The sequence below is a fragment of the Engraulis encrasicolus genome, unplaced genomic scaffold (genome assembly GCF_034702125.1).
Source record: "Engraulis encrasicolus isolate BLACKSEA-1 unplaced genomic scaffold, IST_EnEncr_1.0 scaffold_57_np1212, whole genome shotgun sequence".
NCBI lineage: Eukaryota > Metazoa > Chordata > Actinopteri > Clupeiformes > Engraulidae > Engraulis > Engraulis encrasicolus.
In genome coordinates this window covers 282,045-294,451 of record NW_026945895.1, presented here as the reverse complement: position 1 = coordinate 294,451, position 12,407 = coordinate 282,045, and the positions used below count along the sequence as shown (strand labels likewise).

The 12,407-nt window shown below is 41.3% G+C and overlaps 1 protein-coding gene across 1 annotated transcript in view; it reads left to right on the top strand.

The window, feature by feature from the left end:
- Positions 1 to 243: 243 nt before the first annotated feature.
- LOC134444498 (zinc finger protein ZFP2-like) overlaps positions 244 to 12,407 on the top strand; it is a 24,317-nt gene continuing 12,153 nt past the window's right edge. The window contains exons 1-3 of the mRNA XM_063193809.1: positions 244 to 803; positions 8,029 to 8,187; positions 8,268 to 8,815. Of these exons, the coding sequence (XP_063049879.1) occupies positions 368 to 803; positions 8,029 to 8,187; positions 8,268 to 8,815 (1,143 nt within the window). The 5' untranslated portion in view covers positions 244 to 367. The remainder of the gene's footprint in view (positions 804 to 8,028; positions 8,188 to 8,267; positions 8,816 to 12,407) is intronic.

Sequence of the window (12,407 nt, the reverse complement as noted above, 5' to 3'; positions counted from 1 at the left end):
TGATGGGTGAGACCCTTTAGTCACCTAACGAGGGGAGTAGTCTACAGCTCTCCCGTTTACACCTGGATGGGTGAGACCCTTTAGTCACCTAACGAGGGGAGTGGTCTACACGTCTCCCATTTGCACCTGGATGGGTGAGACCCTTTTGTCACCTAACGAGGGGAGTGGTCTACAGCTCCACCTCTACTAGTGGCCCAGGGATAAAGCTCCTGGCTCCCTTCCATGATTAGACCAGAACGGCAGAATACTTTACCACCAGGTCAGAACTTGGTTAAGAAGGGGCATCTGCAAACAGTCAGATCCTTTAACTACCAGAACTCGGATGAATGAATATCTTCTTTGACGCTCATCTCAACTCGTAAAGAACATGGATGCCATGAAGGAAGAGGACATCTATGACTTTCTACCAGAGCATTTGTCTGCAGACATGAAGGAGGAGGACATCTATGACTTTCTACCAGAGCATTTGTCTGCAGACATGAAGGGTAGTGGTACTTGGACACCAACGTGCAAAGAAGAACCGTGTTTGTCGCATGAAATTAAAGGAGAGAAGTTTCAAGTCATGGAATGTAATGGTCATGAGACCACTTCTGAAATTCAACCATCAGCTCCATCACAACAGGCATTATCTCTGAAGGCGATTAAAGAGGAGGACATTTATGATTTCCCTCCAGAGCATTTGTACAGAACTAAGGAGGAAGAGAATGAAACAGACACATTGGACATGAAAGAAGAAGCCCTGGACATGAAAAAGGAACCAGAGTCTTCTCGAATGGAACACAATGCACACATGACTCCATCAGGTACGTGTCATAACTAAAAAACTAGTTTTGAAAATTCTTAGAAGATGCACTGTATTGTATTGATAGCTATTGATAGCTGTAAATCTAGACTCAAGACGAAGCTGTTCTCAGTGGCTGTCCCCCAGCAGCTTTATATAATGTTTTCATTCATATTTTTATTTTACCGTATGTTTATTTTAATGTCTTAATTGTCTTTCACTCTAATTTCTTTCTTTCATCCTTTCTTATCTTTTATTCCTGAAGCACATTGACTTCCACTTTTGATGAAATGTGCTATACAATTAAACTCTCCATGCCAGAGTAGGTATTCCAATCATACTGCTTATTCCAAAAAGTGAACAAAGCTCATTAAGTTTTGAAGATATAAATATTTATTTTTGGAAATTCTGTGATGAATGAAAGACAACTATCTGCCCTTTTAGATCCTCTTTGTTTTCTTTAATTTGCCTGATGAGCTGCTTGGAAGGACAGTCGACTAGAGGCTTGGCCAATTAACACTAGAACTACCAGGATTTTTCTGCCTACCTAGAAGTACCAGAGAGGGGTCATTTGACCCGGCGGCTTTTACCGAATACACTAATCACTCATTTTGTTATGGTAATTAGGCTGTTTGGGGCCGTGTGTGGGGTGAGGGGTGAGGGCTTCACAGCCAAGACAAACAGAGACAGACAGCTTCTTCCCAAGGGCTGTCAGCCTCCAAAATCACCAATGGTAAATAGCAACTTGCATGAAGATATCAGCAGCAAAGACAGATAGCACAGTTTGGCGGAAAGTGTGTTACAGTTTTTCTCCATTGGTTTGGCTCATTTCTTGAAACTGAGATGTCATTCTCAAAACATGGACAAATCCCAAAAATATTTTGCAGTTCCTCACAACGGAATGGCATTTATCATTGCTTTCATCAAATTTCAAATGCTTTCGTACATGTCTCAATCATTTAGTACATCCTTGCAAATGGCTATGTACAAGTATCCTACAGTTAACACAATCAGCTTACATTTAGTACAATTTCAAATGAATGTACCTTGCTGATCTATCCCAATTGGTTGATTCTCAGTGTAATGATTGTCCTGAAAACATGTCAGTACATTTTCTTCATACAAGTCATCATATATAGAATAGTCTGCTCAATTTTCAAGATAGTGTTAGGAAATTGGGATGTAATATTTTGGAACGTTTTGGAAGATGTCATATCAAAATTATGATAATTGGGTTAGTATATAACAAGTAAAATCATTTTTGCCTAACAGATGGGGAGGGGTCCACATTGCAGGTGACTAATCTATTTGAACAATCCAATCCAGAAACGAATCGCTATGAAACAAATATACAGAGTATCAGTTGATAGGAATACTGGCAGAGTAAGAGCTGTAGCACCAGTCTGTGCAGGTAAGTCAAATATTTATTGTTCATCATTTTGTAACGTATAAGTAGCCAACACTGTGCAGACTGGGTTTCCAATTCTGAGAGTGTCAGTATCCTCCTCTTCACATTTGGAATCTAGCTGTGCAATACAGTCAAGCGACTCTGTGACTCAAGTGACAGCTGTGAGCTGCTAACAGCCACATTTTCACAACAAAAGGAGTGACCGCCGGGGGTCCAAAGGGTCAAATGACCCTCTTGTGGGTCTTTTAGGTAAAAAGGTCAATTGACCCCTCCGTGGTAGTTCTAGTGTTAAAAGGCAGTCGACTGGAGGCATGGCCAATTAAAAAGTAGTTGACTGGAGGCTTGTCCAACTAGAAATGCACCCAGAGTGTGCAGACCTCCGCCAAGGACGTTCAGTTTGTTTTTAGACACATAGGATAGCCTATTTGTGTGATGATGTGGTGTCATTTATGCAGGTTTATACACCATTAGTGTGGTCAGAGAATTAAACAGTGAAGTTGTAACCAAATTATATCTGTCTTTTTTTATAGGGCCTAATTACCATGTCCTTGATTAACTGTGGTCTGTTAACATGATTAACCTTAAATGTAATGAACTGGATAGGTCTACCTTTCCCTCCTTGGCGCTGCTACCTACGATTAAACTCTTCGTCGTTATTAATTTCTCCACTCGTTCATTATTCATTCATTATTTGTAAAGTAGGCTAGAAGAACCAGTCTGCGTTTCGCATGCTGTTAAGCAAAAGGCTTGCTTTAACTGACAAACTTCAACTGGACAGACGAGACAAGGGTGATTTGTTGACAGGGAAAAACTCGGAGAACAATAAACTCAGAGAAAGCTGCGACGATATCTCTACGAAGGGTGGATTAAAAAAAAAAAATAGGGCGGTGAACAGTTAGGCTGATGAACAGCGCCAAGGATCCAGTTCACTACATTTAGCCTTCAACTGGACAGACGAGAGAAAGCTGATTTGGTTGACAGGGAAAACACTCCGCGAAAGCTGCGACGATATGCATCACCCTGATTGATTACATTGATTACATTATGTTTTGGTGCTATTGGCCACGCACCTGGCTTCAGCCATGCAGGCACAGCAAATCCGCGCGTTCTGTGTGCATTCTGTCTGGCTTTGTGGTGACTGTCGCAGCACAACTTTGATTAACCTTTCATGTAGCCTGTAGTGAACCGGGTACCTTTCCCTCCTTGGCGCTGTCTGTTATCTGTTATACCACTATTCGCCGTTATTAATATTATCTCCAGCATTCGTGAACTTCAACTGAGCAGGGAAACACTCGGAGAACAATTAACTCCGCGAAAGCTGATTTGGTTGACAGGGCAAACACTCTGCGACGATATGTGTGCCATGTTGTGTATTATTATTATATATCATTTGGTGTGCTATTGGCTACGCAGCCATGTAGGCCGCGCGTAATAGCCTACATTCTGGCTGTGGTCACTGTCCATCAATCCACCTCGCAGGCACGCCCTGTCATAGCTCAATTCACCTCGGCCACCTTGTGGCAGGCCGCGAAATAGCAGCGAACGAACAGAATGACAGACGGACAGACATGTAACACAGAAATCGGGCGATCACATAACCTCCTGGCGGAGGTAATTAAAAAGCACACAGAATCAAAGCAGAGATATTCTAAACAGAGATACATTTTGTTTCTTTTCCGGTATCCTTTTTTGTGTCGGGTGAATGCCCCTTTAGGAGACCTTCTGTTAGGAGACCTGCGGAGCCCTAGGTTGAGAATAAATGAAGTCCCCTTAGCGCTGTAGGTGGTGGTAGTGCACGTCTTGTGCAAACACCCCAAAAAGAGAAGAAGGAGGAGGGGACAACGCCCCCTTAGGAGACCTGACTTTGGCACGTAGTCTTGCATTGGGTGGGCAGGGTTTGGGATATCTTAATTTGATTGAGTATTTTTGATCAGAGTGTGCAGACATGTTTATTTCATTCTTCAGTCATCGCATGGTTGGCACCTTTTAATGGAAAGTGCAGTGTAATCCCAGTAAACGCAGTTCTTTTCTAAAATTAAAAAAAATGGTGGACAATGGAGAAGACTATTCGTCATATATGAAAAGTGAACATTTCTGCACAATTAGTACGTTTTCATGGCAAAGATAAACATTGTGAATGGGCAGCATGCATTCTGGAAAGACACTAAAATATTACACCATAAACCTTTAAATATTAAACGGAGTAATCTTAAAACTAAAAGTTTGCTGTGTGCACCTCTGCTATAAGCCGTGTATTGCTTGGTGTATATATTTCCACAAAAAGTCAGAGACACACCAAAAATCAGGCATGCACAGGTCTTGAAGACACAGGTCATGTGTGTTATGATGCTTAAAATGTGAAGACAATATGAAGAAGACAATATATCTATATATACAGTGAGTCCAATATGTATTTGATCCCTTGCTGATTTTGCCGGTTTGCCCACTTATAAAGACATGATCAGTCTATAAATTTATGATAATATGTATTCAAATATGGAGAGACAGAATATCAAAAAGAAATTCCAGATAATAACTTAAAATAATATATTTTAATTTATTTGTATTTAATGTAGGCAAATAAGTATTTGACCCCTCTAGCTGAAGAAGATAAAGTGCTTTGTGACAAAGCCCTAGTTGTCTAGCACTGAGGTCAGATGATTCTTTTAGTTGATGACAATGTTTGTGCATATAGTAGAACATATTTTTCTTTGCAGATTATCTCTAAAACATAAATAGTTTGTGGCTGTAGCTTGGCAAATGGGAGGTTCAGTTCTCTCCATAGAATTACTATAGGGTTAATATTTGGAGACTGTCTAGGCCACTTCAAAACTTTAATATGCTTCTTATTGAGCCACTCCTTCGTTGCTTTGACTGTATGTTGTGTATTATTGTCATGTTGGGAGATCCAAAAATGGCCCACCCTTCAGTGTAGTGGTGGAGGGAAGGATGTTTGCACTCAGGATTGCACATTACATGTCTCCCTCCATCCATTCGTTGACGATGTGAAGTTGTCCTGTGGCTTGTCCAGACAAACACCCTCAAACCATAATGATACCACTTTCATGCATGATGGTGAGGAGGGTGTTCTTGGGATCATAGACAGCAGTTCTCTTTCTCACAGCTTGATTTTGGTTTCAACTGACTACAGCACCTCCTTATCATATCCTAAACCAGTCTGATGTCCGTTGGCAAACCTCAGGTGGGACTGCACAGGTTCCTTCTGAAGTAGAGGTACCATGTGTGCACTACAGGAGTTTAAACATCTGTGGCATTAAGTGCTACCAGTAGTTTTCTCAGTGATTTTGGTCCCAGTCATTGCCATGTTCATCCCGTACAGGTCTAGGGTGCTTTCTTTCTGTTCTCATGATTATCAAATCCCTACAAAAGGTCAAATCTTGTATAGAACCCCAGACAGCCTGATGGATAGTCATTTTGTATTCCTCACATTTTGGAAGAAATGCATCAACAGCTGGGTCATTAATACCCAGTCTCTTTCTTGTGGCTTTGCAGCCCATTTAATCTTTGTTCAGGTCTAAAATCGTGTCCCTGATGTCATTTAACCGCTCTTTGGTCTTTCCCATGCTGGTGAGGTTGGAGTGTGACTGATTCACTCATACTATGGACTGATTCTGCTGATTCAATGTGTCTTTTATGCATGTTAGTATGTACAGGTGTCTTTAATTCAGATGACAAGTTGATCGGAAGTGCCCATCTGGTCTGTGGGCCCGGAACTGTAATCAGTTGGCAGGGGATCAAATACTTATTTTGCTCGATGAAATGGAAATAAATTAATCTATATTTTTTTAAGTTAATTTCTGGATTTTCTTTTTCATATTCTGTCTCTCCATATTAGAATACATATTATCATAACATGCATTGACTGATCATGTCTTTGTTAGTAGGCAAACCAACAAAATCAGCAAGGGATCAAATACATATTGGACTCACTGTATATATAAATATATATATATATATATATATATGAAGACATTGAAACCGGGCCTGGCCCATTTGCTCCAATTTATAGCCTAAAACGTTGTTTCACTCAGGCATTCTTTTCAATCAGTTTAACTAATTGTGCTGGCAAAGGAACTATTGTGTGAAAGCAATATAACATTCTTGCTCATGAGGTTGGTCTGTTATACCCTCACAGCAGACATTCCGTTGTCCGGTAATTACAGGTCATTGGCCGGAAAGAAATGGGAATGTGAGAGAAAAAAAATCTCACCGGTCAGAAGTGACCGTTTGAAATTCATAATAGCCTAATCCCGTCTATCTAAAATCCAATTTCTCTTCTTGGGTGCATACAGCTATGTCCTGGAAATGTAGATACACAGCAAATCATGGCTTTGCTGCTGAAAATAAGTGAAAAAGTGAAAATTAAAAAAATGTGATTCCTGTCGACCAATCAGAATAGCAGAGTTTGACGGTCAAATTCTTGACAACTGACAGCTAGTGCTTCTCATGAGAAGAATAATAAAACAAACAGTGACCTTTTTCAAAATCCAATAATGAAATAAGCTGGCAGGTCTTTTTTTCAACACATCAGTTGGACTATTGCTGCCCCCAAATGGAAATACTTTAAGAAATGAAGACAAGAAACAAAGTAATGTCCCGCTTAACAACTTAGTTCAGGTAGGCAAACTTTGTCTATTAATGTGCTCGCCTTAGCTTGCTAGGTATCTAGCCTGCCTGCTGCCATAATAATCGCAGATTCAGGTCATATGTCTCATTTGTGTTAATCTTCTATTCCCCTTCGTCTCAGCCATTGTGTAAACATGTGTTTCACAAGTTCATTGTGACTTCCTCGAGATTGATCCCAATGAGCAGTTCTTATAGCCAGTTTGTTTGTAGCAGTAGTAGCCTAGTTTGTTAGCTTGCTGGTCGGGGGTAACTGTGAGAATAGTCGCTGACTTTCGGGGCAGTTTTCTGCCGAGTTATGCGTGTGGTAGCCTAGGCAAGCTTCTCGAGAGAAAATATCAAGGCTTCAACGAGAAGCATTGTGTAGGCTTGTGAATGGCTCCAGCAATAACACGTCAAATGGGATGTTTCAGAGCCATCTGCTTTCTTGCACTTCGGATGTCCTTTCCCCAGCTAACATTATATTCACGTTTACTTGCACTGTTCACTGGTTCGCAGTGCGCTTGCTGTTTGGGGAAATTATCACTTTGTAATGGTCGTTTTCCCACTACCTGTTTGTTATGTAGGCTATGGATGATGGTGACGATGTGACAGAGAGAGCTGCACGTGTCTGTGTAGAATCGTGAGCGCATTGAAGAGTTGGTGCTGAAAGTTGTAGGAGTGACGGACAGTCTCCGTGTGTACAGTCAATGTGTCTGTCTGATCTTATCGCATTTATCAGTGTTGGTGGGGGTGTTAAGTTATTCATGTACGGTCTTGTGCAGGTCATGCAAGTGAGAATTCAAGCTAGTAAGGAACGGTGAAATATTTGACCGCCATGTTATTTAAATGTCCGGAAGATGAAAACTCGGCCGGCCACTTTGTCCGGTAGATTTGTTTTCTAACGGAAACAGTGCCTCACAGGTGCAATTACCTACAACTGTGAGGGTATATCAGACCAACCTCACACCCACTCAGGTCATATTGCTTAAACGCAAGCCTCATGTGCACCTTATTTATTTACCTTATTAAATATTGAGCTGCATATCTCAGCAGTTGCAAATAGTTTAGAAAACATAATGATATACATTGGAAGGATTGTTCATTAGACTGCTCTTATGTAAAAACTATGTGTCACATTGATTATGTATTCCATAACTAATCTGTTGTGAATTTAAAACTCAATTGTATGTGTTTCTTCTTTTCTTTTTCTCAGGTGAACTCCAGGCAGCTCATAATAACACAGACCAACATCAGTGTGCCACATGTGGGAAAGGATTTGCATTGAAGGCATATCTCAAAAAACACCAGAGAATTCATACTGGGGAAAGGCCTTACCAGTGTGCTACATGTGGACAAGAATTTGCTAAGAAAAGTAACCTCACCACCCATCAGAGAACCCATACTGGGGAAAACCATATCAATGTTCAACATGCAGTGCAGCCTTTTCACAAGGCAACCACTTAGCTGCTCACCAGAGAATTCATACTGGGGAAAGGCCTTACCGGTGTGCCACATGTGGTAAAGGCTTTACACATAAAGTTAACCTCATCACCCATCAGAGAATCCATACTGGAGAAAAGCCATATCGGTGCTCAACATGCGGTGCAGTCTTTTCACAGAAAAGCTCTTTAGCTGATCACCAGAGAATCCATAGTGGAGAAAAGCCTTACCAGTGTGACACATGTGGAAAAGGCTTTATAGAGAAAAGAACTCTCGGCAGGCATCAAAGAACCCATACTAGGGAAAAACCATTTCACTGTTCAGCATGCGGTGCAGCCTTTTCATACAGCAGCTCTTTAGCTAATCACCAGAGAATCCATACTGGAGAAAAGCCTCACCAGTGTGCTACATGTGGAAAAGGCTTTATAAGCAAAAGTACTCTCGACAGGCATCAAAGAATCCATACTGGAGAAAAGCCTTACCAGTGTACTATGTGTGGAGAATATTTTGCAGGTAAAGATAAACTCATCACCCACCAGGAAATCCACATTGAGAGCAACTAACAGCAGTGCAGAAGTCTGTGAAGAGCATCTGCAAGTTGAGACTGGAGAACAAGACCTGTTGCACTGTGTTCCATCTGCATGTTGTATAGGAATCATACTTGTTGTGAATTCAGTTCTATTGTACATTTACTTCATAAGATATTCAACATCAATGTATTTGATTTATTTGTGGTGAGGATCATGATATAGATGATACTATGTACAGAAAATGACAAGTCAATGTAATTACAATAGATTTAAAAAAAAAACTGTGGTTTTAATGTTCTGACCATATTTTATATCACAAAACATATTTTCAGAGGGCTCCCTGGTTAGAATTACAATATAGAGTCAAACTAACATTGACGCATATGCATTGATGCAAATTACAAAATAAAACCTAAAGAATCCTGACGCATATTTAGGTAAATTACAATCTAGAACCTAAAGAACCCTGATGCAAATGCAGGTGCTGTCGTCACTCCTGTAGCAGTAATTTAGCGAATAGGCTCAACTATTACTCCTATTACTACTAGTACTAATAATAATACTTTCTTTTTAAACAACACCTTCCAAAAACACCCACTGGCATGATATCACTGTAGGTGTGGGTGGTTGTCTGTGGATAATGATATCAGTGTATGTGTGTGCTGTTAAGTAGCTTTGTGTGTGTGTGTGTGTGTGTGTGTGTGTGTGTGTGTGTGTGTGTGTGTGTGTGTGTGTGTGTGTGTGTGTGTGTGTGTGTGTGTGTGTGTGTGTGTGTGTGTGTGTGAGAGGGGGGGGGGTTAGTTGGTGTGTGCTTGTGGTCATGGAGAGAATAAAGCCGATGGGAGCAGATATGAACAAATGATTAAAATATTACTGCCTAAAACACTCCGCTACCCCAAGTTCGATAACCAGCATGACATACACATAAACGATATGAACTTTATTCACAGTGTCTTAGTGTCGATTCTTTCTTTTATATTGTTGTGCTTTTTTATTCTAAAGAATTGTACCATCTGATTATTTTATTAGAACTTGAAAATCCTTCTGAAATGTACTATTACTTGTTCTGAGTTTCTGAGTACTTTTCAAATAAAGTGTTTTTCCATGGCACAAGGAATGTTTCTTTAGAGAATCCCTAAATGGATGAAGTGATCAGGAAATTACTGTAATCCCTAAATGCATGAAGTGATCAGGAAATTAATGTCTACCTTTATGCAGAGACCCACAGCTCTAAGGCAACAAGAGCACACACATCAAGGGTGAGTGTAAAAGAGACACTATTGCTAATGTGAAGCTGGTCACGCTTAGGAATGTTGGAATGGCTGAGGATAACACACCTTTACATTGCCATGGCAGATTAGAGTGTAATGGCTGCCATTGGTATTCTCATGCAAGACTAGAGTTTAATGGCTGATGTTACTCTCATGCCAGATCAGAGTTTAATGGCTGCCGTTGTTTAGATGAAGATGGTAATGTCCCTGGAATGTGTGTCTTATTTAGGAGACTTACAGTAGTTTTCTTATTGGTATGAGAAGTGAATTCTGAACTGGTTTAATGCTAAATATCCAGCTGGCATTAGCATCTACTCCTGTGTGACCGAACGCAATTAGGTCCAGGCGCATACAGCTCTGGCAAAAATTGAGAGACCACTTCAAAATGTTCAGTTTTTCTGAGTTTGCTATGGATAGGTGTGTGTTTGAATAAAACAAACTTTGTTATATTATTCTATAAACTACCGACAGCATTTCCTCCGAATTTCGAACGAAAATATTTTCATTGAGATCTCAAACACAGTGGTGGATTTCCAAAACATTTTTCAAAACTCTCAGATTAAAATGTATATTTTTATCAATTCCTCTGTACAAGTCAGAGGGCGGGTTGAACCATATGGCAGGCGGCACCTGACCTCTGACCTCTGACCTTGTGTCTGATGGCCCTGGAATGGCAACTGGCTGCTTTGGACATCATATGACCTCTGACCTTGTGTCTGATGGCCCTGGTATGGCAACTGACTGCTTTGGACATCACCTGACCTCTGACCTTGTGTCTGATGGCCCTGGTATGGCAACTGGCTGCTTTGGACATCACCTGACCTCTGACCTTGTGTCTGATGCCCCTGGTATGGCAACTGACTGCTTTGGACATCATGTGACCTCTGACCTTGTGTCTGATGCTCCTGGTATGGCAACTGACTGCTTTGGACATCACCTGACCTCTGACCTTGTGTCTGATGGCCCTGGTATGGCAACTGGCTGCTTTGGACATCACCTGACCTCTGACCTTGTGTCTGATGGCCCTGGTATGGCAACTGGCTGCTTTGGACATCACCTGACCTCTGACCTTGTGTCTGATGGCCCTGGTATGGCAACTGGCTGCTTTGGACATCACCTGACCTCTGACCTTGTGTCTGATGGCCCTGGTATGGCAACTGACTGCTTTGGACATCATCTGACCTCTGACCTTGTGTCTGATGGCCCTGGTATGGCAACTGACTGCTTTGGACATCATGTGACCTGGGTCCACACCAACCGGGCAATTTCCATTGGAGACTTATTACTTAAAGGGACACTGTGCAGGAAATGGTCAAAAAAGGTACTGCAACTATGCTCCTTATTGAAATTGGGCTGCCTATTGCCAAATTTGATCTTTACATTAAAGTTTAATAAGTATTAAACAAATATTTTCTAATATGGTCCAAGTGCAGTCATATTTGCAGCTAAAAATGGCTATTTTTGGAAATTAAAAATGGCGAACTATGGAGAAGATCCCCTTTTTCATGTATGAAAAGTGCAATTTTTCCAGTCATAATGAATACTTAGAATTTGACGCTGGTGGTAAGTATTCATGAAAAAGGTAGAGATGCATGGGGAATGGGTCTCCAATAGAGATGCATGGGGAATGGTGCTCCAATAGAGATGCATGGGGAATGGGGCTCCCATAGAGATGCATGGGGAATGGGGCTCCAATAGAGATGCATGGGGAATGGGGCTCCAATAGAGATGCATGGGGAATGTTGATCTACTTCCTTCTCTCATGTCCTGCCGCCAGCCTTTGGTTCAGTAATGAATCGATCGCATGCCACCTACTTTATTCAGGTCAGCTTTCAGTACTGAATCGATCTTATGCCACCTACTTTCTTCAGGTCAGCTTTCTATACATGTGTACCATCGGCTGTGTGTCACCACAACCAGACCTGATGAGGTTTTGGAGTATTTCCTTTTACAGTGATGTCTCCCCTGTTAAAATGCACGGCAGTATTGCTCCAAAAATGGTCATTCTACCATGAAGACTCGAGAGGCAAACGAACGTTATTAACATTTATTGAACATTAGACATGATACAGGAATGCATAAAAGCTTGGCGAACAATAACACTTAATAAAATGCATGAATCAGTTTGGCGAAGGTTCCCGTCTTCGCGTTGAACTCCGGGATAGGACAGCATATCCTCCAGCGGAGATGGAGGCGGGCGTAGCCTGCCCCCTAACAGACGGGAACCTCTGGTGACGGTGGACGGAGGGGTGGTGGTGGCTTCAAAATCGGCTTAACTGAAAAGCAGAGAACAGAATGAGTGACAGCTATTTAAACAAACGTGAATGTGATCCATTGGCTGAGAGGTAACG